Here is a 27,706-nt window from a genome sequence, read left to right as displayed (position 1 = left end):
TATATTTGATCATTCTGAATCTTACCATGTAATCTTTAACTGAGAGAGTTACAGCATGATTACATAGTAAGATATTATCAGTGTAACAGAAGTAATGTGTATCTTGTCTTTGGAAATGTGAGCAGAGGATATGATAACAGGCCAACTATTGTCAAAAAGGCAAATGGTAAAATGGTGTGTCAGATGGTAGCAAGATTGACACAGTGCCTTGGGAACTCAAACAGATAAGGATGTTTGGTGGAATAAGCAGTCAGTTTTTCATCTGGGTGCATACTGCATACTAACTTTGTGCTGTGTACCATGCTCTGAGCATCAGTTAACCCTCCTGTTGTCCTCGAGGAACAGGCAAGGAAGGAAGGAAGGAAGGAAAGATGGAAGGGAGGAAGAAGGAAAGGAAGGAAGGAAAGATGGAAGGGAGGAAGAAGGAAAGGAAGGAAGGAAGGATGGATGGAAGGAAGGATGGAAGGGAGGAAGGAGGAAGGAAGGATGAAAGGAGGAAGGAAGGATAGAAGGGAAGAAGAAAGAAGGAAAGGATGGAGGAAGGAAGGAAGGAAGGAAAGGAGGAAGGACGGAAGAAAGAAGGAAAGGAAGGAAGGAAGGATGGATGGAAGGAAGGATGGAAGGGAGGAAGGAGGAAGGAAGGATGAAAGGAGGAAGGAAGGATAGAAGGGAGGAAGAAGGAAGGAAAGGAAGAAGGAAGGATAGAAGGGAAGAAGAAAGAAGGAAAGGAGGGAGGAAGGAAGGAAGGAAGGAAGGAAAGGAGGAAGGACGGAAGAAAGAAGGAAGGAAGGAAGTTCGGAGGGAGGAAAGAAAGAGAGAAGGAGTGAGGAAGGAAGGACAGACGGAAGGAAGGAAGGGAGGAAAGAAGGTACAGACTGGGTCAATTTGACCCGGGAGGACGACACAAAGGTTAACTGTGACAATACTAAGATTTATGAGATTTGTCTCGTCCCTACTCGTCATAGTGAAATTGAAAATTTGCCATAACAACACCAATCAATACAATGATAACACATCCATGGTATTCTATTTTATACTGGTTGACATTTCAACTATTTTTGGTAATTAAAAAAAAAACAAAAGGCTTTTTAATGGGTGAGAAAATTAAACTTAACATGCAAGATCCCAAAAAGTTACGACATCTCAAAAACAAACCTTTCAGTAAAACAACATAAAACTATCAGTGCTGTTTACTATTTGTCTTTATCACCGTGTACCTGTCTGTCCATCTCTCCGTCTGTACATCCATCTGTCTCCATGGTGACCCAAAGGCCTGGTGAGAAGACGTCATTCTGAATATTAAAATATACAGTAAACAGAAGAGAGACTGTCATCATTTTACTGACGTTTACAACATCCTAAATTCTGCATTAAAGTCCAGCCACTCCCATTCATTTAAACAACTTTATTTATTAAGTTTTTACAAATAAAGTAACAAATTCCATTGTATTGTAGCGCAAAGCGCAAAGTTTCTTTTTAATATGAAGCTTGAACACTCTATACTTAGTGCAAAACATACCGTTAAAGGCTGCCAATGACTCCCTACATGTATTTTTTTTGTTTTTTTCTTTCATTCATTCATCAGGTGTTGTTTTTTTTTTGTTGTTTTTTATTCAACCACTTTTGTACAACGTCAAATACAATACAGAAAATGAAACCACTTAAGTTAGGTGCCGCTAGAGACATTAAAACTGCGGATCAAACAAGTGAGAAATAAAGAATAATGAAAAAATGTGAGAACATCGGAGTGAATAGAAACATAATGAACATGTTGAAAAGAAATAAAAGTTTGCAGTAACAGTCTGAGAAACTGTTGCTGTGCTCGAGACTCGACATCATTCCACAGGAGCAAGCGACGTGAAACAGCGAGGAGATGCACTGAATGAATCTATATGTATTTGTGTGTGTGTGTGTGTGTGTGTGTATGTGTTGATCTGTCGGTGCAATGAAAGGCATTTTTTAAAAACATGTGGGCACTTCTACAGTAAAAAGCATAAAGGGTAAGCGAGTTCTGAAAACGCAAAAACACCAACAGAAACTGATTTCTAAACGTGTGTGAGTTAAAAACTATTGCTACAATGTTTGTGCCACAAGAGAAAAGTATCTTCCTTCTTATCCACCTTTCACTTCAGGAAACTCTCCAAAAAAGAGTGCCCACACCGGATACCTCTTGAGCCTTCATAGTAACAGTCCTCCACTACAACTCCAAAAAAAAAAACTTCACACAAGTCCTCCAGCATCGGTGTAATAACTGTAACTGCACAGCTTGATAGCATACTGCGACTTTAAATAATATTGCTTTGCAGCCATTGCACAGAAGGCATTCCTTTCATAGTACATGTGTAGTAGAGAGACAGCAAAATGATCATATTCCTACTGTGGAAAATAATTTGAGGTTGAGCAATCGCAAAGTGAAAACCCAGGATGTTACCTGGCAAGCAAAACAGCTCCAGTGAGTAAAAAGCAGGTAAATACACTCTCATTTTTTGTAACTCTTCACCTCTGATGTTTTCCTTTCCACTGACAAAAAAGTCAAATGGCACTGAGTCGGCGGCATCGTTAAAGGTTTTGACTTAACAAAATCATGATAAACAAGAATCATCATGACCAGAACTAAAGCAAAGTGGCTCAAAGATTATTCACAGCTTCAACCAAACTTGCCTAGTAGTAAAAATGTTGCATTGTTATTCATGAGAAATGGAAAATATCACCAAAAAAAAACAGGCAAAAGCTATGTTGTTGTTTTTTTCTTTGTACAAACTTTTACAAAGTAACCGCTTCATGTTTTTTCTATTTGAACCCAGAACACCCATTCCCAGCAAAAAAAAAAAAAAAAAATTTTTTTTTTTTTTTTTAAGTGAATGTCAAAGTTTGTACCAGATATGTTTCATTTGTGCTGACAAATGAAAAGAGAAAAAGAGGAGGACAAGGGTGTCAAGGCCTTAAATCTCAAAACCAATCACTTCCATCATCCATCATCATCATCATCATCGCTCGCAGTACAATCATAACCATCGTCTCACACACACACCACCTCTAGCACTGTGACGCCCGCAGGTCTAACATTTTTGGTTTGCATGGCCGTTTCTGTGAAACCTGTTAAACCCCAACAGTGCAGCATCACAAACATACAGTGGGGATAGGATTTTTCCAGATGCTTACTTTTTTTTTTTTTTTGCAGCTATTCTCAAACGAGGAGGCATTTCCATCCAAATCTGTTAAAAGGACAGTGCAGTGCTGCTGGCCCAATACATGTTTTTTGACTAAATCTGTAAATGCATTGCAACATATTGTATTTGTGGATGTGGTCATGGCTCTATATGCTCACTTAATGTGGTCAATTTCAGTTTCAGTTGTGGTAATTTCACTGGAAACTGAAGTGAAGAGATGCCTGCACCTACGCTTTAATGTACGATAAGAAAAGTATCAAAACATAAAGTTTAGAGGAGTTTCTTAAACCTCGCCTCATTGATTTCAGATGTTTTTTGCCTCCGATTTATTTTTCCATGTATATAATCTGTATCATGCTAGAGATTAGTTAGCATTTAAAAATAATATATCTTCAAATCCACTGTATTAATGCTGCACCTGGGCCAGCGCCTCTTAAGTACAGAGTGGTCCAAGCTTCAAATACAATCCTTATCAACTCCCTCCTAAAAACTGAAAAAATATTTCCCCTCCCTTTTTTCCCCATTATCTACATTTAAAACCCTGAAAAAAATGGCACTGATAAACTCAGCCTTTGATCCTGTTGGTGGTGTAACCGGGCCTTAGACACAGTCAGACCTCGTGTGCAGGTTAAGCCCAGCGTGCATCTGCCAGACACTTCACACTGTTAACAGCTCTTATTTTTTTTTTTAAATCTGAAGATGCAGATTTGTTTATTCAAATTAAGGAGACTTTTCTGCATCACAGTTGCTGCTACCAACAGCCAATCATCTTCCAGCACGCCTGCTCCACTAACACCAGGCCCTATCAACACCAGGCCCACACTTCAAAGCGACTCCACACATGCTGTCGAGTGTGCTTACTTTAACCCAAGTCCTCCACCCCACCCTGGACAAAAAGAAGCAACAGGAAGGATGCAAGGCACTAGTAAGTACCTCCAGTGTTCACCGGAGGTTCTAGGGGGGGGGGGGGGGGGGGGAGAAGCAAAGAGATCAAAGAAAATAAAAAGACAGACTTTTTTCATTTTTTCAAGTACAATAAAATGGACACCATTGGTTTATACATTCACATTCATCTAACAAAACCAGGGAGAAAGGGAAGAGGAGGGCTATTTTAAAGTGTCTGATATATAAGTACTGTATTAAGAAAAAAATAGCTAGCATTACTTTATTATCTAAATATCAACTATCCTGCCGTTCACTCCTGTCTGTCTTTGTAATCGGGCTTGGAGGTCAGTTTCGACTTTCAGTTCAATCAGTTACAGTATAACGCTCGACTGAAACTGTGGTTGAATAGTTGTCGGTAAGGCATTTTTTGTGATTATGTCCTTAGTAACTGAATGTAAGGACTATTATTGAAGAAGAGGGTTATTATCAATTTTCACATTTTTGAATTGAAAGTGAAAGGACCCCAAACCATTCTGCTTGTTTTTTTTTTTTTTAATATGTGACATTTCACCCTAAAACTAATGTTGTCCAACAACATTTGCTAATAATAAACAACAATAATCACAGTGTTTCCACATCGTACACCGATGTGCGCGTATAACAGGTCCATCGACAGAACACATTTTTGTTTTTTGTTTCTTTTTAAATAGAATAATAATCATTAACAACAATAATGATGAAAATAATGTACATTGCAATCATTTCAATCCAAATGTTGAAACCAACCTAATGAGGAGACTAAGAACTGAGGCATTAGTCTATAAATCTATGTCGGTTAAATGGCTGCTACGCCTCCAATACTGTGTGTGTGTGTGTGTGTGTGTATTTACATAAGTCTGTGCATGACTGTGTGTGTATGCAGGTCAATGTATTTATATGAATGTCTCATGCGTTGTGTGTGTGTGTGTGTGTGTGTGTGTGTGTTTGTATCAGATTGCTAGCTGGGGGCAGCAAGCACAACAAACCCAACAAAAAACAAAACAAAACAAAAATGAAACAATAAAATGGAATCATCATAGCTGACACTCTTAAAAATAAACAGCGACACAAACTGTACAGGGACTCTGATATTATTCTGATAACAAGGCCACTTTTTCACGCTGAGATCTCTCATGTTTGGGCTTTTTTTTTTTTTTTTTCCTTCAAAAAGGTTTCTGTTGTTATTGCTTCAAATGGCAACACAGAGCCGGAGAGAGGGATGGAGGAAGAGACGGAGTTGTGATTGGTCGAGAGGCATTTAGTATGCAGGAGCCAAATCTGCCATTTCTATTCAGTACTCTAAGCAACGGTGCAACACAGCAATGTAAGCAGTGTAACAGGAAACAGATGAGGTGTTTGACTGTTACTGTATACAAACACTTGGTTCACTCTTCATCTCCTTTTCTAATCTCCACCTCTCTCTAACTCTTTGAATGGTTTCTAAGAAGTAAGGAGGAACAACACACAGGAGGTAATGGAGGAGCGGCTGTCAAAGGTTTTTTTCTCAAGTTGAAAAGCACAAGACTAAACAGGCTCGAGGTCAGTTTACCTCCAAACGTTCAAAAATCTCAACTTGTGTTTGATCTGTTCTTGATTTGTTCTCGATTCTTTGTGCTTCGAATGAGTTTGAGGAGAATTCCTGGCAACAAAAACTGAACTCAAATGTAATGAACTCAGTCGCTGTGCTCTTACCTGACATCAAAGCTCCAATTTGCTGCTATTTGCATCCATCTCTTTGTGAGCGTTAATGATGCAAACTGCTGCCACTGTTTGATTTCAGAGCCATATAGCCTCTTGTGCATCCTTTGATATTGACACTGAGCACTAATGTGATGGCCAGCCATGCTCCCTTCTGTGTCCACCAGTTACTTCTTTATGGATTTGATTCCACCTTCAATTTTATGGTAAAAGTGCACTGTTGCATGTTGTTGAGAACATTTTTAGTGCTTAAAATGCTGAAAGCTAGAAGTTTGTTATTTACACTTCTAGCAACAGAAGGCTGCTGACAACCAAAAAACAGCTTTTCCAAGTTTTTTGCTGCAGCAAGAAACTATAAGAGGTGCTGTGTGGACTAAAGGAGGTTTTGTAAAAGCTGGCCATAACATTTCTCCCCCTAAACCTAATGTAACATGTCCTCTCCCCCTTTGCTTGTTTTCCTCATATTTCTACTATCATTGTTCAAAGAGCCCAAATATCTCTGCAGCTGCTGATTCACCAACACTCTTAGTTTCTCCGTTTTTAATAATATCATGGACCTCTCCTCTCCTCTTCACCTTACCCTTCCATGTACAGAGCTGTTCACTCAATTTAGAGCACAAAATACAACACGTGTGACCAAGCTGTTAGAGCCCATACACATTACCTCACACGCAAACGGTTATTAACACCAGTCCAACACCCTGTCAAAACCTCTTTGGCCTTTTAACATTGCACTCATGAGTCTTTTCCTTTATCCTCGAGCATTTGGCTGGCTGTGACAAGCCCACAGTCAAACGCAGCAGAAAGGGAGATTGTGTGACTGCATTTGTGAAAGCTTCTCACACACGTGGATGGAAGCACGGGGGGGGGGCGAGATGCATCACACTAACTGTGGAGGTGGCGACGTCGCATTCCTGATTTTCTCTCTCGTCTTCTTTTCATTTCCTTTGTTTTCCTCCTTCTCACCTCTTGGTCAGGTCAGTTTGTGTAAAGTAAAACTCCTCGTTCTGCGCGCTCCTCCACTTCTTCCATCCTCTCTGGCCGATCTAGCCCAAAGTGCTCCACTCCGCACCAGTCCAGTCGGGCCGTGATTTAAACAAGCCCTCACCCCAAGCCCTACGTGGTCCTCAGGTTGGGTCCTCCTGGGTTGCTGACTGACTTCTGCAGAGCGTTGTTTAGATGGAAAGCCTGGAGAGGCCCCTGCCCGGAAATCTGGCCCTGTCCGCCAACTGTGGTGGGGTAGGGGCCCAGGGGCTGGGAGGTGCTGACCAGCAGAGGCCCGGGTTGCGTCGGCGCCTGGTGTTGGTTCGACAGGCCGTGAGCTGGTCCGGACCATTGTGCACTGTAGGCAGCGGTGGGGGTGTAGTGGATGAACTGGGGAGGTTGGGGTTGAGGTGGGGTGGAAGAGGTGGGGGGGTGGCACAGGGAGCCCTTGCGGACAGCCATAGAGGTAGCGGAGGTGGGGTTTGTGGGGAGGTGGGCGGAACCTCCAATGCTGCTCGGGCACAGCTGGCCGGGAGCGGAGTACTTCCTGCTCAGACTGGCTGACTGGATAGCCTGGAAAGGTGGGGGGTACATCAGATAAAGAAAAAGAAATGGTCAATTATGTAGCAAAACACTTTAATCTCAATCAAGCAAACATTTTATTTAATGGAAGTGTTTTTTGATTTTCGGGGAGCATTTTTACACATGTTCACCTCACGTTTTGGAACTTTGACAATAGTTACGGTAGACACCCATTTTGCATTTTCACGATGCAAAATTTACAGTATCTGTCTGACTCTCTAAGCAACTTATGTGTGTGTGTGTGTACGTGTGTGTGTGTGTGTGTTCTTAATCTAACCTCGTAGCTGTGTCCCTGCGCCGGGGCCTGCTGCAGCTGTTTGGCACTCCTCTTACCCTGAAAAAGAATAGTGTTTAGTTCAATTCACTGACCTGCACATCAAATTATGGAACACATAATAATTAATAACACAAAATAACTATTTGGTCAACATTAAGAATTTATTGTGCTTTTGACTCTGGTTTCAAAGCCCTTATTTTAACACAGTGTGGAGTAACTGTGAAACTTTTTCTAACCTTTAAGGCAACATGTAGCTAACAGACATGAAACAAATCAAATGTGATAAATGTCCGCTACCACTTCACCAGATTCAGCAGTTACTGACATGGCAAATGCACATAAAGTGCCAAATGGAAACGGGTCATATAAACATATCATCAGCCAAATGCCAGGCGGTTTTAGCTGAAGTTTATTTACTCTACCAGCCACTTTTGGCTTCTCACAAACTACCATTTAGAGTTAAGTTTCTTTCACCCCATCTGTCTTTATGTCTGGTAAACTAAATAAAGGCTCTGGTGAGTCATTGTTAAAGGAACATTTTCAATGTCAAAACAACTTTGTACTTGGATGAATGAATAAAAAAAAGCGGCAGTAAACCTGTGAGAGGTTCATGGCATCTCTGGCCCAGTTGTCCACCAGTTTATGTAGGTCATCAGTGAATGTTCCTTTCCTCTGGTGGGGGGCTGATATATTTGGGGGCAGACACTGAGAGCCCCCTTGGCTCTGACCCAAACCGCCTGAACCGCTCACTGCGTTGGTGCTATTGGTCCCTGTGAAGAGAGATGGAGAGGGGGGAGGAGAGGAGTAAAGGATGTGAGATGTTGTTCAATCATTATTGGGATGAATGTGAATGCAGGTCCTGTTCTGACATGTTATGATGGTCACTTGATAAGACTGTTTAGTTTTAATGATGAAGATAATGATGACAGACAGGAACAAGAGAATTATATATTATTATAATATTAGAGCAACATTTTAACCAGGACATGGCCACTTTTACCAATAATTCTGACAAATACTGCATCTTTTTTCAAAATATTATTGTCCATCTGCAGTATGTTCTCTAAAGATTTATATTGGCTCAGATTAGATATACATTGAGCGAGCTGTAAAGGTGTCAGAGAACAGACAGCATTCACCTACAAGATGCTCCTACACAGAAAAGCAGTGGTGTGCCAGCCCACTGTTGCCCTGTGTATCACTGATCTCAGATCTGTATTTCATTTTCTGTACATTAGATGGCACTCAAGCTCTCTAACAGCAATGGTCAGTTTGCTTCTTTTTTTTACCAACTCTCAGCATTAAATTCATCATAGCAAACTCACTGCAGGAAAAAAAAGAAACACACACTGCAAACTGCCCAGGGTGTCTGCATGAATGTGTTGTGCTATGTAGCATTTAGCATAGATTAAAATTATATTGTATATGATACAATATACTAGTACCACGATCATAGCATAATCACAGCATGTTCCAAGACTGTACTTCTTCATGTTAGTGCCTATCTACCAATTCAAATAAATCAATAGAATTGATTGAGAGAGAAATATAAAATACAGTTTTATTATATCATCCTAGCCTAATAGTGCATTTTATTATTATGACTTGAAGGAACACTGTATTTTAATGATTTTCTAACAAGTTAAAACCATTCTCTCTTTCATTGCCATTTCTATCTATCTGAAATCCAGATTAGAGTTACAGAACAATGTAATGATCACATTTCCTTCAAAGACTAATTGAACCTAAAGCAGCACTGCTGAAGATTATTTATATGATCTATATCAGATATCTAATGAGAAGGGACATATAATATTCAGGGATTATCCAGTATAAACTAATGTAATCTGAGAAAAACTGTCATGTCATGCTAAATAAAATGGAGGAAAATAAGAATGAGAAGAAGCTGAGTCATGAGTGACTGCAGCAGCATGGGATTCTGGGCAATGTAGTCCAGACCACAAGCCATGATGAGGGAGAAGAGGAAAAGGGAGGGAGCAGAGGCAGCTTTTCATGGCAGAGTGGTGAACAGCTGTTTAGGTGAGTTAGTGTGTGTGTGTGTGTGTGTGTGTGTGTGTGTGTGTTTGTGTGTGTGTGTGTGTGTGTGTGTGTGTGTGTGTGTGTGTGTGTGTGTGAGAGAGAGAGAGAGAGAGCGCAGGTGCAGGTGCATGCACTGTCAGTTTGAATCGATGACGGCCGGTCAGTTCAGTCATTTCAGCCTCATTTCAGTTGTCTTGATTCCTATTAGATGCAGCAACTGAAATAGCTGAACTGAACTGATCTCAAATCTGGCAGAGGGTCAGAGTGTACCATTTAAAAGGGCATCAGAGTGTGCAGGTGAAAGCGTGGCAGAGCAAATGCGAGGATGGAGGAGGAGAATGGATGGAGGGAAGAAAAAGTCCAAAAACAGAGATAGTTACTACAGAGCTGGTTGCAGGGGCAGACTTTTTTCACCATCTTCCCTGTGCAGCCGGAAGACAACGATCGAAGGATTGGAAGAGAGTCAGAGTTAAACCCTGCACGCAACACCCAACACCCAAACACATACTGCATCCTATTTCGATTATTTGAACTTGTAGTAGTCAATGAATAACACCTTTGGGGTTGAGTTGCCCAAATTTCATCTTAAAAAACACAGTCCCTGTCACACAGTGCAGAAATACCCTTGCAAGAAAAGCTAATTGGAGTCAGTGTCATGATGTGTATCTGTATAAGCTGCACTGTGAGACAGGCTGACCACATGTCAAATTACAAGGCCACCATCTATATACAAATAAACAACTGAGTAAAAAAAAGGCCATGATAATGTAGACAAACATTTGAGGAAGTGCAGCTTTAAGCACACTTTTAAAGATGATATGTATTTTAAGCAGTGTAAAAAACTGCACTTTTTTTCGATGCCAATAATTGTACTACACTATTTTTCAAAAGGTGTACTACTGAATAGTTACTGTGTATAGTACTTATACACCGCCTCAAAGCTTTCGGATGCTTTTTGGGTAACCAACCCCCCGTTTCTGAAGTGCTTCTGAGTCCTCCCTATAGCTCAAACGGCCACCACACCAGAACTGGGTCAAATATAGGATTCAAATGCATCAAAAGTCATTAAGCATGGATTCAGAGTAAAGCTAATACAGCAGCATGTTACTGAGACCCAGGTCTGTCTCTGTCCCCTCCTGGCTGCCAAGTGATAGGAGGACAGGTGAGGGAGGAAGTGGGGTGGAGGACGGGGAGTGAGTAAAGGAAGGAAGGAAGAGAAGGGGTCTGAGCTGCAGAGAGTTCAGAAGCATTCATAAACAACAAATCTTACCAACACTACATATTGGAAAAAGACGGTTTCTTAGTCATAAATAAATAATGAACTGATGCACAGTACTTGAACAGAACTGTGCTTAAACGGGTAAAAAAATAAGAATGAATCCGGTCTAATTAAAAAATAAATAATACAGTTCCTGTTCAAAGAAACAAAAACAAAAACAAAAACAAAACACAACTGTCTGACAGAAATCTCAAGTCATCAGGTCTGAACTTGTCTTTCCTTGTTAGTCTGCTTTTGTTCATGGAGGCAAAGTTAAGAATTGGAAGCGGTCAGGGATTGAATCTCAGACTAACACACAAACAAAACCATATGATGGACCTCTAACTTCTAACGGTTAGTGATGAAATGGAGCGTTAAACAACTGTAAGTATGCTACTGGCTGCTTATTATGTTTGATGTTAGAAACGACTCATATTGCTGTAGGCTTAATCAGCTTAATTCATTAAAAGACTTTGTTATTATAAATGTTTCTTATCTGTTAACCACTTTTGCAGGGACTTAATAAATATAAGATAAATATAGTGATATTATTTTTTTTGTTTTTGTCAATAAATCCCATGAAAAGAGCAAAATCATTAATGAATCAACCCTACTTTAAAGTATTATCTGTGTAGTCTAGTAGCGTAATATATTGTATTCCTCTGTTAGGAATAAAAAGAAAGTTCGTAAACTGGGCAACACACAGAGGAAGGGAAGTTGCAAAGTGTTCAGACTAACACTTTTTTTTTTGTGGGTCTTTTCATGACATTTTTTGCCAGTAAAAATACAGAATATTGCCAGCATTATTCTTCAGCTATTCACTCATGTTGCTGGTGAATAAGAAGAAGTTTTATGTTACTTCCCCTGTAGAAAGCGAACAGGAAAGAAAGAAAGAAAGAAAGAAAGAAAGAAAGACAGAAAGAAAGACAGAAAGAAAGAAAGAAATAGTGGAAAGAAGATTAAAGGTAAGTGAAGATAACTATGGGAAGCTCTCAGATATAAGAAAGACTATTGCCGTCATTGTGTTAACTGTCGGTGTCCTGCAGTAAGCTTTTATCTCTAACTTTCTCTTTTCATCTCCAACATACAAAACAAGGATTTTTTTGTCGGTAATCAACAGAACCCTAATTTAAAAGCTCTGTTTTTCGCTACAAAGGTGTTTTTTTTGGACAATTTTGAGCAAAGTACCTCAACCCAGTCTACGCTCAGCTGTTTTCTCTTGATTATAAAATCTTTTCCTCTACTTCCTGAATAGATTACTCTTTTGGAGACACCAGTTTTCTGCAGGACACTGGTCATATCAGAAGCATAGGATCTTCCTCCATCAAAGAAGAAAAACCCACGGGAAGACAGGAAGACCGTGACTTGACGCATATAGGAGTAAAAATTAGAACAAAAGTAAGTAAAGGACGACGGGCAAAAGAGAAGAGCAAAGAAATAAAGCGTTACACACAAAGAGCCAAGCAGGGCGTACTCAGAAAGCGCGTCCTCCTGCCGCCAGGCTTGAAGGCCAAACGCTCCGAACCCCAGCTGAACTTTACACAGCCTGAAGAGAGGGAGGAGGGAAACAAGAAGAGGAGAGGAAGAAGGAAGAGGAGAAGATGTAGAGAGAGAGAGAGAGAGAGAGAGAGAGAGAGGGAGAGGGAGAGGTGAAAAAGATAAAAACAAATGAGAGGAAAGGGACAGAGCAACATAAAACAGAGAAGAAAAAAAAGAAAAAATAGACAGACAAGACAAGAGGAAGAGAGAAATAGTATAGATGAGAGGGAAGGAAAGAGACACAGGTGAAGGAATACACAGGAAGAAGGTAACAGTAAGTTAGCCATCACACTGCTTCACAGAGACAGACAGAGAAATAGAGAAAGATAGACAGAGGTGAGGAGTGTGTTGTTGTGAGGGAGTGAAGACAAACCAACTGCATGCATTTGTCTTTGTCTGCATGCACAGAGTATTTCAGGAGAGCTGTTTCAGCCCAAATTTGTGTGTAGTTGTAATTCAGGAATTGAACTTTTTTTTTTAAATTGATGAGACCTGTAACAGCCTGGTACTCTCAGCAACGTTCCTACCTGGGGTGGGAGCACACAAGCTGGGCACAGAGAGCGCTGCCTCGCTGGTGTAGGACGAACACAGGTTGTCGCTGGAGGGAGAGGGTTTGAGGGGTTGGAGCAGAGTGCTGCTGCCTGAATCGGCTAATCCTCCTGGGGCTAACAGAGCCAGCTGGCCGGGGTACATGGTTGGGACGCTCTGGGCGGATAAAGTGCTGCCTGGAGATAGCACAAGGCGTAGGCAGGAGGGGACAGGGCAGGAACGACACACCGCAGAGAGCCACATACAGGCAACACACACACACACACATACACACACACACACACACATTGATAAGACACCCATCACCCCAGACACACACATTTACGTAGACACACACACACACACACACACACACAGAAAAACAGACAGGGAAAGCAGTCAGAAAATTTAAAGCTCCGAGCCTGCTTCAGCGCACACCCACATGCACAAATAACCAAGAAGATAAACACATACACACACACACACACACCCACCCCCCACAAACACACACACACATAAACATGTGCACACGGATGCATAAACACAAGAGATGGTTTGACATTAGAGTAAATGTTTTGTTATCTTGACCTTCTTGACTGTGGACTAAAGGATCAGGGTAAATATTTTGATGTAATTTACTGTTCAGATGTGCAGGGTAAAGTTAAAGTGTCAGTTTAGCCAAAATATCAAAAAGTCATTTTTTTCTTCATCTTTTTGGTTTAATTTGTTCTGGGTTTTGGTGAGGTGGATGTTGCCCATTGTATTCAAACGTCAAGACAACATGGTCTGTGGTTATCCTCAGTTATCAGGACAATGTTGTTTTCTTTAATGTCATTTTTATTGCTGTAAGCCCAACACATGCAGGATAAATGCAGAATAAATCTCCATAAATATCTGCATGGTTTGATAGTACTAGAAGTAGCTGAGAAAAAAATGTGTTTTTTGTGATTTGGGTGAACTGAACCTTTAATATAAATGTTTGAAGAAGCCCACCTTGCTGTAATGGACTCTTGCTGCCGTGCGTGGAGCTGGTTCTGGAAGATTTGGAGGATTTGCTTTTGGTAGGTCGTCTTCTCCTGCCGGTCAAGGTAATAACAGGAGGGAGTACTGCAGCTGGGGGGACCTATACCAAGAGCAAACAAGTTGCTTTGTGCTGTACACTATGTAATCCTTTTTATAATGTGATGCTGTTCATTTTGTCTGCACTGATGTAACCACGATGGTTTTATTGTACCTTTCCCAGCCTGGTGAAAAGACAGTCTATTTCTTCCTTCTGGCGGGAGTGGAGGGCCTGAATCTCACGCATGTGCCTGGCAGTATACAGAGAGGAATATTGTTAGAATAAAATAATAGGAATACAAATTTCAAAAAAAGAAATACTAAGATTTAAACAGGAACAAGAAATTAGCCTAGTTTTAAAAAAACACTGAACATCCCTTTTCAAGGAAAGAAGAAGAGAAAGAGAAGTAGTTATAGAAAGTGGGTGGTTAACCTCATTCTTGGGATAGAGAAAAGGAGAAAGGAGAAGCAGAGCACAGCTTACTTTTTTCAGGGTAGTTAACTTAACTGAAATAGAAAAGAGGAACAAGAGGAGAGGAAGTAGAAAGAGATCTAGTTTTCTTCAAAGCAGTTAGCCCATTAAAGAAGGGGGTATTGGGGAGCAGCAGGATTGTTTTGGCTCTGGTGGTTAAAAAGAGAATAAAAGATAACTCACTTATCTCTGAGGCGATTGACTTCCCGTCTGAAGTCTTCATCCTCAAATTCAGAGTCGTTGTCACTACTGATGTAGGAGTTGTTGAAGGAGTTGTTGTTTAGGCTCGGCAGAGAGGTTTTATGAGTGGGATCTGGACTCGGACTCTGCCCAGGATCACTGGGCCCGTTAGCAGCCTGGGCAGCTGGAGTAGGACTCTGCCTGGACTCGAGGATCTGCTCCTGGGCCCGACTGACTGAGAATCTGCCAACACGGGCCTCAGTGTTGGTGGTGACCTGGAATAAAAGAGCAAATTGTTGTAGAAGAAGAGGGAAGGAAAGGAGGAGGTAGGGGCAAATGGTAAATATGTTTTAAACTACAAGATACAAACAGGAAATACCTGGAAGCGTCCAATGGTAGTGGTGGGCTTGGGAGAGGGGCAGGGGGAGGTGAAAGGGGAGGGTTGGTGAGACCCTCCCAGAGTCCTTTTGGGAAGTCCATCCACAACATCTCCACCTTGTCCTCCTCCCCCTCTCAGAGGAGATATGGAGTCCTTGTGGAGTGTGTTCTCCGGGCTGGAGAGGCTGGAGGACGACGAGGAAGAAGATGAAGAGGAGGTGGTGGTGGACGATTCAGTGCAGGCCGGACGTTGGACTGGAGTTACTTCAGTGGCCAACGAAACCTAAGTAGTGGAAAAATGAGAAAGAGGGAGAAAGAAGGACAGATATTATATAGCTGTTACTGATCAACTGCTCATGTGAAAATGAGGGTAGCGTAGGCTGAGGAAAACCTTCATTATGTCATTTTAAGGTAATATAAAAAATGCATAGATATTCTTGTATTGGCTATAGCATGAAGGAAGTCTTACCTTAAATCTCCCCAGTTTAATTCCACCTTGAGGAGGAGGAGCAGGAGAGGACATAGTGTCATCCTCCAGGGAGAAGGGAACTGAAAGACAGATGTTACAAAAATCAGACAGGCAGATACAAAACAGACGTGTAGAACAACAGATTTAGTAAATATATACTATACATACTTCCTTGTCCCGCTGAGGATATGCCACTGTGAGAAGCCTGAAGTTAGCATGGGAAGAAAAAAAAGATTAGCATCTATGATCGCAACTGATGAGAAACATGATGTGATTTGAGCAATGAGAATAACATATATGCGTTTACCTGTGAGTGTGGAACAGTCTCTGGACTCAATGCTCTCCTCAGCTGAGCGTCCAGGTCCTCTAGAGGTTGCTGGGACTGGAGACAGGAAATTATACTTTTAGATACAAAAAATGATAGTAATTAAATACAGAAACGGAGAAGGGTTCGGACACTGCAGTGTGTATATATATATATATATATACACACATATATGCACAGATCAGCCAAAAACACGCATTGAGGCACCTAGGGCTGGGTGATAAGTTGTTACCGTTTACCTCTTATTCACTTTTAGCACATGTTTACCTTGCAATGGATCTACAAATGTCCACTGTTCAAATGAATGATTCCATGAAGTGTTTGTTTTACTTACCTAAAGAGTTAGAAATAATATTGGAATACAGTTCATTGTACATTTTTTGTGATTCTCCATATATCTGGCTCATCATAATATATATATAAATATGGCAAAATATGATACTGTGATAGTAATTTACCCTTATCAACAAGCCCTAGTAATACAAAGCTCTGCATTGTTACGCTCAGTCCGATCGGCTGTGACTAAGCAGGCAAAACACATTCCTATCTCTTGGTCCAATCAGTAACAAGTTTTCCTCAGGGTTCACCAAATCTGAACAAAGAGTACAAAATATTTCATAATTTGAAATGTTGACTTTGTTTTGCACAACAAATGGGATATGTGTGTGTATAAAATTTAAAAGACAGCGGTGTCAAAGGGCATCATTCATCCAAATTTCACCAAATCCGACCCTCCTGTGTCACACACACAGGTGAGGTGATTCAGGGGGCACAACACAGGGTCTTTTTTTTTTCTCGTGAGCATTTTAATTGCAATTAAAAAATAAATCATTAAAATCGAAACCCCCGGCGAGCTTTAACTACAGCAGGATTATCTTAATCAAAGAGGACAAGTCTCGCCCGTGGGAGTTACGTAAGAGACGAGAAGTGAATGTCAGTAACTTGGCAGGTCAGAGTTTTCATAAAAGAGTTACAAGTCATACATTTTTATTCGGCGTGCTGTTCCCGTTAAATGGAAGATCTATTTATAGACAGCAGTATTCACAGCCCCAACAAAACAGTCTGGAAACTGGAGCCAGTTCACTGTCTGTCTGCCGTGAGGCATCTATCCAGTACTGACAGCCCATCTGTCTGCTACCTCCCCCTCCGTCTCTCCAACTGCGTTCTTTACCTGCCTCTCTGATTTTCTGTCTGCATCCTAGTTCCACTTTAATCCTCTATAATTAGCTATAATTAAAAACATGTTTAAATGATTTAATTGTCTTAAATGCATGCAAGTTTGTGTTGTATTCACAAGCATTTTAAATCCTCCTTAGATCACTGATGTACATGAAGAGTAATGTTTGAGTTTTTTTGTAAGATTTGAACTGTGATCTCCCTTCAGGCTTCTGTCACATAGGGTTAGGTTTTGCTATTTCTGGTGCATACTGTAGTGAATCAGACATAAAGGACATAAGCAGAAGCACTATTCATAACACAACAAATACCCATACAAGCCAAATACAGACACAGCAAAGAACTGATACGACTTGATAAACATAGTGAGCTCAGTATTAATGCATTATTGCGTCGAAATGGAAACAGCGACTCTTAAATGGAAGCAAAAAACACCTGTATTAGACAAGGTCCAGGGAAGGATGGCAGGAGTTCTGAAGGAGGAGAACTGGCCTAATCCCAGAAAAAGAGACGTGATGGAAAGAGACAGAGAGTGGGAGAGAGATTAGAGAGAAAAGATTTGTAGAGAGGAGGTTAGTGTTCATTGGGGAGAATGTTAAAAGAAATTTACATGCTAGATGAGATGTGAAGAAAGTGATTAGAAACATATTGTAATTCCTAAACTTTAAATTATCAGTGACTTTTTCACCATTAAAAATGTAGTACTGTAAATAACTTTGGCAGAGCTACCAATGAATCATAAACGTGCCTGCTCTCTGGCCACAGAATTAAATATATGATACAGTTAGTAGTCTAATAAGATGAAAAACTGATATTGCTATCACTACAAAACTCACTCACCGGTACCCTGGATAAGGGAGTTTTGGATGGAGTGGTCTGGCCAAAGGATGAGGCAGGGATGACTGTGGAAATGGACAACATGAAGTCATTGAGAAACACTATAAAAACACAGCTTAACTGACACTATGCAGAAACACATCCTACCAGTCTGAGCAGGAGTGGAGATGGGTGTCCCAGAGCCCTGGATTGTGGCGGGTGACCCCAGTGACCCCAGTGCTAGGCTGGAGGGGGGCTGAGGAGGATTGGCTGGCTGGCTGGAGCCGGGTGTGGTGACAGAGGTGGTGGAAGTAGAGCAGGGGCCCATAGGGGATGAGGTACCTCCCACAGATGCTCCAGAGGCAGGGTCAGCAGCTAGCAGGTCACCCTGTGTGGAAGACACCCCTCCACCAAGATCCATGAAGAGAGACCGCAGCTTCTTCTCCAGAACTTGGATATCATCCGGTTTGCCTTGGGACTCAGTAGATGCTTCACACCTGAAAAAAAGATATCAGTTAAAATTCTGCAGTTTTGTTCAATAAATGACTTACAGCCCGAGAAAGCTTGTTTTCAAATCTTTTTTTCTATAATAACCTGAAAATTGTCAACACATTTTATTCCAATGTTACTAAATCCTGATTGGTGCAAGGAAGTCATGAAATAACACTTTACTAACTGAGCACTGTCTACTTCAAACTAGTGAGGAAAACAGGCTTTTATGGCCTTAAAAAGGTCAAATCAGTTATCAAAAATTAATTGTCATTTAATTTTCTTTCAATCAATAAATCTATTAATAGAATAATCCAGTTGATGCCAGCTTTCAGTAATTGATAGTTTTCGATATATAGTATTACAAACACATTTTGGTCTGTACCTAAATAAATACTGAGGTGTGAATCCCAGCCCTAGTTAGGAGTGAATACACATAAAGCATCTCTCACCTTGCATCACATTCCCCACACTGAGAGTGTGTCTGTCCAGGTAAGGCTGTTGTCTGCGGCTGGGAGTGCACTAAGGTTGGCTGGACTGAAGGAACGTTGGTGGTCACTGGCTGAAGCCCCACAGAGCAGGAGGAGGAAGGGGGAGTGAGATGGGAAGCGGCAGAGGGAGTGAGCTGAGGGCCCGGGATGGCGGTCGTGGGGATGACAGGGGAAGTAAGAGAATTAGCAGAAGAGATGGGAGCGACTGAGGGATGATCGGAGGGGACTTCACTGGCTGGAAAGATGCAAGAGGAGGGAGGAGATGATACAAGGGGAACAGTCTGGGAGGAAGGAGGGGAGGTCAGCATTGTTGGAGGGATGCTGGCCAGTGGTAAAGAGGAAGGTATTGAAGTAGCACTGACAGCCGAAACTGTTGCTGGGGACTGAGGCTGTGTGAAAGCCTGGGGCTGAATTTGTGCTTGCCCCTGTCCCTGGGGTTGGGACACAGCCTGTACGGCTGTCTGTGAAAGTACCAGTGATTGAAGGATGGACTGATTCACCACAGTGGAAGGAGGGGAGGAGGAACAATGAGGACTGAGACAGACAGCGGGTAAAGAGGAGGGGGTGGAGGAATCCAGGACCTGCTCCTTTGCCTGGTTTAAATTAGAAGGGACAAGTCCAGCGATAGGGTCCAAAGTAGGAGCAGATCCACTGACGGTGCTTGCCTGCGGAGGTAAAGACGCTGCCTGTAGAGGATGGGCGGAGTGGATGGAGGCTGGGGCGGTGCTGGGTCCCGGGTCAAACTGATTCTGGTTTTGTCTGAGCTCGGTGAATGCTTGTTGTAAGCTGATGGCTCCCGCAGACTGGGACAACACCAAACCTTGGCCTGGAGTCTGAGATGGAGCTTGAGCTGAAGATGGAGGAACTAGAAAAAAGAAAATGTTTGAATTAATTTCGATTAAAGTGTATTTATATCGCGCCAAATCTCAACAAAAGTTATCTCAAGGCACTTTTCGCATAGAGCAGGTCGACAGTAATCGTTGAAGTCCATCCTGTTCACTGTGAGATTGTCCTTTAAAAAATTGTATCAGCAAATACTTTTTATGTTTTGTTTTCACTCTTTGGCAGATCGAAAAATGGGTGTTATTTACCACATAAGGCCAAGTACATGATTGTGTCGGCACTATTCTTTGTGAAGTCAAATCAAATGTTACAATCTCATAAAGGAGACAATTAGTGGGACATGCGTAGTAAAATCATATGACTGATGACGGTGACTTTCAACGGGGTTATGAAAGAAGCTTCAATTGCTTCACTTGACGTACATTAGTTATTCTAGGTTTCAATGTTTATTTAATTGTTGTTGGCTTTTATGTCACACATAGAAAGCATGTGTTGTAGTCAGAGTGTGAACAGGAGGAGACGGTTACCACTTAAAGTACTGTATGACTACCTTCAGTCTAATGATGCTGATTGGATTTGTCCACAGAGTCTCTCTGTCTTGCAAAGGTATGCATGTCAAGTATCAGAATATGTCATGTGTCTCCTTGGCGTTATTTACTTAGAATTAGAAAGTTAGTCAATACTTCTTGTTTTTTTTTTTTATCTGCTTCTTTGGTTCTCTTTTTAAATTCTTGCAATACCATTTGAGGTATTTTTGATATATATTGAAAATTCCTCATAATCAGTTTGAAGATTAGATAGATCTATTTATATTTCAGTGTTCTACCAGAAGATCCTATGGTATGAAAATTAAATAAATGCCAGTGTGTTATTGCATTTGCACAGAACATTTGGGCAATTTCCTCTAAAAGCATTACAGCTTAATCCAATAAGTGTGTGTGTGACTAAGTATGCTATCATTTTGTGTGTATTTTGGAGTTTGTGTTTGAAGTTGCTGGAAAATTCTGCTTTTTTTCTTTTCTTAAACAACCAATATTTTCATATTTTTGTTTTCAACATCATAATTATAGCAGTTCATCAAAAGTTGAACACGTTTCACCAGAACATGTCAAATGATACAAAACACACACACACACACACACACACACACACACACACACACACACACACACACACACACACACACACACACACACACACACACACACACACACACACACACACACACACACACACACACACACACACACACACACACAGTAGTCTTACTTATTTCAACAGGAGGTGCAGGGGCAGGAGAGGGACAGGTGGGAAAGGCTGGTTCCTTCAGCCTGGCTTCAGGTACGGGGCTGACGATGAACTTGCGACCTGCTGAGTGAACCACTTGTGCTGTTTCACCTGGAGGGTTGTCTGGGAAGAAAAGAAGGGCAAAATGCAGTATTGTAATTTGTTAATCTGCATGAGAATAACATCATTTTTGCACATTTTGCTGTTATCTCAAGATTGATCTATAAAACAGCTAAATGAGGTTACCATTATGTTTATCATGAGTAATATTATTATTACCTGGCATGGGGACAGATATAACAGGAATCTGCTGCGCCATGTCACCTGCTATCTGTAAATCAATAAGATAAACAAGATCAACTATGGTAAACAAGGTGCACACACATTTACATTGCTACATAATAACTATAACATTTCAGCAACTTTCAACCTCCAGAAAACTTGTTGTATTTACCTTGCTGTTTACGTCCCTCTCCAGGCCTTTCTCATCAGCGTTCTGTATCACTTCTCTGACCTGCTCGATGAACGACTCCCGCTCACTCTCCAGGATAAACTCGCTCTGGACCTGGACGTGCACACATCAACACAAAAACAAGAGCGATTCAGATTCCGATGTGTGTGTGTGTGTGTGTGTGTGTGTGCACAGTATGAAACAGAGAGAACAGTGTTAATGCTTTATGCTTCTCATGTCCGCGTTTGGCAGATTTTGTGGGCGAACAGGTGTAATTTTGTCTCGTGTGGGACCCGGATAACAACTCTCTCCATGAAAGGACAAGGACAAGAGAACGGCAATTATGTGTACTTCAGAGCAGATAGCGCACGCACTGGCATGTCAAGCATATTCCAGCCTAGAATAGAGCTGTTAATGCAGTAATTTGATTAGCGAGAGTAAATTAATCAAAGGAGTTAGTGCAAACAGTGAATCAATGACAGTGTGTGTACCATGATATGGGCTATCTCCTCAGGGTTGTCTCCATCTAGGTCAAACCTGAAGGTGACCATCTTCCTGTTGTGGGTCTCCAGCTGACACTCTGCTACCCGATCTCCTCGATTGGAGATCTACACGCATAAACACACAGAATGTAAACAGATGAGCGTCTCGATTAGATGTTTCGGAATTACTTTTAGTGCAACTCGTAACTCTGTAACAACCAATAAATACCAACAGTGGATATAGCAGAAGATGATTTATTGTTTATTACTTTATAGGATTAATAAGATGTGCCATTACATTGAGAACATTGAGTTTCGCCTTGGAGATCTTCTCATGGCGTGATCGACTGCGAACTGATCGTCTCTGGTGTCGCTTGGCGGAGCGCCCTTCATGACGGCCTCCCCCTCCTCCCTCATTGCCGTCACTCAGACCCGAAGTCTCAGAGTGGCCACTGAGGTAAAGAGATGAGGTGGAGGTAGAGAAAGAATCACAGATGAGATAAAAGGAAATGTGGGTTTTGAGAGAGGAGTGTGGCATCAGTTCAGTGATTGTGTGCTTGAGTTTGTATTACCTCTCTATAGATGACTGAACTTGAGGTGGCTGTAGCTGGGACTGGCACAGCTCTGAAGACTGAGAGGCAGACTGAAACACACACACATGCACAGTTAGTATGATTGCCATCACCACCAACATTAGGGGATTTTTTAAGGAAAAAATACAGCATGACAGCATAAGAGCTGCAAGAGTAAAGAGACAAAGAACTAATTTGATCGGTAACAATGTCTCCATGGTTTAATAGACTAAAATGAACTAAAACTAGGCCATGGAACAAAACGCATACACCTTTTGTTCAATGCTTCAAAAGGGAGAAAAGAAACTGGACTGTACTTATTTGATGCATATCTCCATTGCAAAAAAATGACATGCACATTTGCTCATAATCTCAAAAGTCTCATAATCTGTACATGAGAAATAGAAGAAGAAGCAGACTCTTACATTTGAACCAAAAAGAAATCCATTGACAGTGATTGATGGATTCTATCACTTATTGGTCTTATTTGAACAACAATCAAAGCTGTGTCTTTTTTTTTCTTTTTATATAAATGTTTGAAATCTTTCATTGTATCAGAAACATCACATAAAAATAACCCAAGAAACGTTTCCAACAGTTACAGCTCTGCAAGATAAATACTCTTCATACAGAGTACAGTTCCCAACATTTGAGATGCGAACTGGCAAAAGTAGTGCTAGAATGGATGATTTTCAAAACTGATACCAAAAGCTGCCATCTCATCCTCCCATCTTCCCTTTTTAAATAGCTGCATTAGACAAATCGTGGTCGAGTAATAACTTGTTAACCTGAGGCTTTAGATCAGTGGTTGCCAAAGTGATGATGATTTGAAATAGGCAAGAATTTGCAAGTAACCTAATTACATCTTAATCTAACAAAAGCACACCTGGTATTCACACTTGAAGCTGTTATATGCTTTTGTGAAATTGTGTTAGGCAAAAGTGCAAAAACTTGAAAAATAGTGAAACTTACAACCTACTGAAATTACATCTTTGTGCATCACCAACAATGTAGTGAATATTTTTGCCCAAGTTTTTTTTTTTTCGACAAAAGTGAGTACGGTGAACAGGGACATGATATCCACTTGATGACTTTGACTGTCCACAACCAGTACCTGGGGAGGGGTTTCCATGGGAGTATCAGACGGGTCGATGACCACACTGATGACTGGCACCACAGTGGCCATTGGCTGAGGTACAGGTGTGGGCACAGGAGAAGGAGGAGGAGGGGTAACAATAGTAGGCACCACCCCAACAGGGAGTGTCAGAGAAGAGGGAGGGGAAGCCACGACCGCTGTCGGCATGGTAACAGGAAGGGATGGCGACCGACAAGGGGGGGTCACCAAGGAAACGGTAGAAGTAGGCGGAGAGACACTGGGCTAAGAAGAGGAGGAAGGGTCAAGAAGAGAAGGAAAAGGTGAGAAAAAGGGACGAAGCAACGACACAGGGGGGAGGAGGATAAAGACGTAGATAAACCCAGCGAGTGATCGAGTGTGATGAGCACAGACAGAGTGGCCAATCTATGGTCAGTTGCCTTGGTGATGGGTCAGTGAGCTGAAGATGATCTTTAACGGTTTGGTCATATAAAATATAATGAATGTGTTTACAAAAAGAAAAAGCAACCAGCCTGTTAGCTTGTCGGTCTGGCTCTTTATTGGTCTTGTGATAAATGATGTTAACTAAAGGCTTCAAAAGAAAAAGACATCCATAGTTCACTGACCCACACTACTGACGAGCTTGACTCCGAGACTCTCAGGTGGAACACAGATTACGTCTATTAGTGTCTCAAATCAAACAGCAAACTATGTGACAGGACAACTGTGTCAAACACACACCAGTCCCAAACCATGCAATCACACAACAAAGCTTAGATCTCTACAGACAGTGTGCAGTACAGCTTTAAAAGGTGGGAAACAACGCAAATTATTCGTACAATGTAGATGGGCAACACACCTAACAGTGAAAACCTATATTCAAACGTTTCCTCCCGCTTAGACTTTACAATGTAAGGCAGGTTTTTGGGCTTATTTGCTTTATTTAACTTGAAAACGGTTGAAGTGATGCCTTCCAGGTGGCGATTTTGGGAACAATGTGTTTTGATTCAATGGCACTTTTCATTGCTCTGCACAAAGCAGTGAGCAGGTGCATGAGGTAAGTACACAGTATACTGCAAAACCAGTAAATCTGTTATGTGTCAAACATCTGCCATTGGGAGTTATAGCTTATAATTCGATCCTGCTGCTCTACATGCTGTCACTCTTGAATCTCCAAATATAAGTGACATTCAAAGTTATTATTCATCTACACTTAAAGACACTGAACTATTTTGCACAATGCATTGTTCACTTTGGAGATGTAAGCATAAGCTCAGTGACATATCAATTAGAAGAACACTTCCTCCCTGGCAAGAATCTAATCAACTATTTAGTTTGTTTCTTTAACACAAAATCATACTGAACGCTGGCCTGGACGCTGATGCTAAACACCTTTCAAGAGTGTTAACAGCCCACTGAAACCCATATTCCAGCTCTGATCCAGGAAATATTACCCATCTTCATTTCCTAAAAATTTGCTCAAGTATTTTGCGATCCATGCTTTTCATCAAATGGTTAGTAGGAGCATGTGAGGAGTACAAAGGAATAGTATTAACATTAATGCTAACAATCAACACCAGACACAGCTATATCCGAAAAGGACAAAAACAATAGGAAGAGCCACGGGGTATCTGTCAATGTTCTATTTAATATCAAACACAGTCACCAACCAAATCACGCCGATACAGAAACTACTCACAAAGACACACACACACACACAGAAACACACACTTACACATGAGGGTAGATTTATTAGGATAGATACATAATGTTACCTGAACCAGAGCTAGATGAGCAACTTGGTACAGAAGATAAAGGTGTTCGATACTGGGAGACGGACTGAGGTCACACAACTAAACACACTCATCCATTTTGTGCATTAAATCATACAGAACCATACATAAAACCATAAAACATAAGCCAACATACACAACATGCAAACAGACAAATAGGCGTGTATGTGTAACACGCATAAAAAACGAACCCCGATGATAAACACAGGCAGCATGCCAGAGAAAGGAAAGACAAATAGAAGAAGCAAACTGAGTTTAAAATGAAAATAAGAAGAAATTGAAGACCCCGAAAAACATGCAATAATAACATATAAACCAAGAACAACAAGTATATGAACTTGTGTAAAAGATGTAAAAACTGGATTGTTTACTGGCAACATGTCTAACTTATAAATAGTCATTTAAATGAATCATTTATATTCATTCAGGATGGTGTGTATGTGATCCAAAAGGTCATTTAACTGACAAATCTACATGCACTACACTACAATATGCACCCTGAACTGTATCCTGGTTTCAGCAAGAGTGCATAATTACTGTATGTAGTGTATATGCAGCTAGTTAAAAAGTGTGTGTCAGTAAAGATGAATGAAGACATATATGGTGATATTTCATTAAAATGAAATCACTGCCAGCTTGTGTGCATTATGAACGTATTTATTAAGTACCGTGCTACATTTATAGAGCTCTTACTGTACCTGTGCAGATGTTTGTGGTAGAGACGCGTGGCTGGGGCTCTGAACCGATGAACTGTTAGACTGACTGGACGACATAACCTGAACAGGGAGAGAGAGAGACAATAATTGAATAAGAAGAAGGGAAATGACTAAATATAAAACTGTACAAATTTAAACGTTTACATGCACATTTATTGGTTTTATATAGTTCTCAGTCATGTCATGCTTATAAAAAAAACCCTGGATTAACTGAAATCCCACTTATGAAACACTCAAATTGTGGGAAATACCAGCTAATAAACCGTATTTAATATAATTAATTTCTAATACATTTTTATCCCCATTACTGTTAATTTCACCAAGTTGTTAAATTACAAAATGAGACATTACCCACATGCCTATTAGCTAAAATCTTTCGTAAAATGTGAATACAGTATGAAGATCTTGGAACTCTGATGTAAAAATTACTCTTTTGCTAGTTCAAAAAAAAATCTTTTTTCTAGACAAGAAATATTTGATCCCCTATTAACATCCAATTTCATGCTCAATCAAATCAGTTTAGGGCTGCAATTAGTTCATAACAGTGGTTTACGCTAAGGGCAAACTGTTTTCTTCAAAAAGACTGTGGTATTACTGCAGGCAAAGTGCCATCTCTGTGGGAGTGGTTACCTTGAAGCAATGGCAATACTTCAAAGAGAAAAGCCGACACAGAGTTATTACTGTATAAGCACAAAAATAGGGTGGAGATATTTTTGTATTTCATCTTTATGGGCTTTGGACATCAAGGGGATGTGGCATTAAAAAGTCTGAGAAAAGTGATGAAGTAAGAGAAGAGAAAAACGTCTGGATGCATAAAAACGGATTCCTGTAGTTGTTCTGCTGGTGGTGGAGTTACCTGCTGGGGGGTTCCAGGGGCAGCTGGCTGGGAGGTGGCGGTGCCCAGAGGGGGTCCGGTGCTTTGCTGGGGGGTAGAAGCTTGAGCCTGCTGCTTGAAAACAGATTTAGAGGAAGAAAGGCAGAAAGATGGAAAAGATAGGAAGAGATGCAATGTCGTGGGATATAAAAGGATGGAGGCGAGAAATCAAAGAGAGAGAAAAAAACAAGAAAGTCAGAACATGTTTGTAGCGCCAAGATCAAAAACCGTACATGAGTGCAAACACAAGGTACTTCTGTTTTTACTCTACATTTTCTTCTTGTGTATGCACACATGCACACAGAAGCACAGCAATTTATCCACAAACAGATATATGCACACCAATATTTACTGTATGCATATACACATGAGTGTACATAGCTTGTAATGTCAACAGTACAGGCACAGTACTGGGGTTAGGCAGGTTGTGAGTACAGGGGTTTTTTTCATGCAGGTCAGGCCCTAAATGATTGGCAGTGATAATAAGTGGATGTTATAGAGTCAAAGAAGCACAAAATAGAAGCTGGAATACTGACACCCAACATTAAAACTGAAATATTAAACTTTAGTTTGAAGATTTCAAACTGCTCGCTGCTGTTTTCTCCAAAATATCCTAACATAGGCACAGGCACAATAATATTGTGTATTTGAATGGCAGGTGGCTGGAGCTTTGCCACTCTACAGGATAAAATCCATCGGAGAAATGTTTAGAAGTTCATGACTTTACTGTCCTGAGTCCT

The 27,706-nt window shown here is 41.0% G+C and overlaps 1 protein-coding gene across 1 annotated transcript in view; it reads right to left on the bottom strand.

Annotated features, from left to right (window-relative positions):
• Positions 1-1,390: 1,390 nt before the first annotated feature.
• Positions 1,391-27,706, bottom strand: part of wnk1b (WNK lysine deficient protein kinase 1b) — an 82,233-nt gene continuing 55,917 nt past the window's right edge. Inside the window, exons 13-38 of the mRNA XM_062444151.1 lie at positions 26,949-27,038; positions 26,075-26,152; positions 23,605-23,868; positions 22,491-22,561; positions 22,217-22,370; positions 21,928-22,044; positions 21,440-21,550; positions 21,265-21,316; positions 20,968-21,108; positions 18,817-19,699; positions 18,044-18,372; positions 17,900-17,961; positions 17,495-17,551; positions 15,866-15,940; positions 15,727-15,763; positions 15,559-15,638; positions 15,091-15,372; positions 14,715-14,986; positions 14,235-14,310; positions 13,994-14,123; positions 13,000-13,197; positions 12,387-12,479; positions 10,056-10,097; positions 8,233-8,405; positions 7,636-7,692; positions 1,391-7,349 (exon numbers count right to left, since the gene is read on the bottom strand). Coding sequence (XP_062300135.1) covers positions 6,909-7,349; positions 7,636-7,692; positions 8,233-8,405; positions 10,056-10,097; positions 12,387-12,479; positions 13,000-13,197; positions 13,994-14,123; positions 14,235-14,310; positions 14,715-14,986; positions 15,091-15,372; positions 15,559-15,638; positions 15,727-15,763; positions 15,866-15,940; positions 17,495-17,551; positions 17,900-17,961; positions 18,044-18,372; positions 18,817-19,699; positions 20,968-21,108; positions 21,265-21,316; positions 21,440-21,550; positions 21,928-22,044; positions 22,217-22,370; positions 22,491-22,561; positions 23,605-23,868; positions 26,075-26,152; positions 26,949-27,038 — 4,365 coding nt within the window. The 3' untranslated portion in view covers positions 1,391-6,908. The remainder of the gene's footprint in view (positions 7,350-7,635; positions 7,693-8,232; positions 8,406-10,055; positions 10,098-12,386; positions 12,480-12,999; positions 13,198-13,993; positions 14,124-14,234; positions 14,311-14,714; positions 14,987-15,090; positions 15,373-15,558; positions 15,639-15,726; positions 15,764-15,865; positions 15,941-17,494; positions 17,552-17,899; positions 17,962-18,043; positions 18,373-18,816; positions 19,700-20,967; positions 21,109-21,264; positions 21,317-21,439; positions 21,551-21,927; positions 22,045-22,216; positions 22,371-22,490; positions 22,562-23,604; positions 23,869-26,074; positions 26,153-26,948; positions 27,039-27,706) is intronic.

This window comes from Scomber scombrus, chromosome 22 (genome assembly GCF_963691925.1).
Source record: "Scomber scombrus chromosome 22, fScoSco1.1, whole genome shotgun sequence".
NCBI classification, from domain to species: domain Eukaryota; kingdom Metazoa; phylum Chordata; class Actinopteri; order Scombriformes; family Scombridae; genus Scomber; species Scomber scombrus.
The sequence above is the reverse complement of the archived record's forward strand: the minus strand, read 5'-3'. Positions and strand labels throughout refer to the sequence as shown.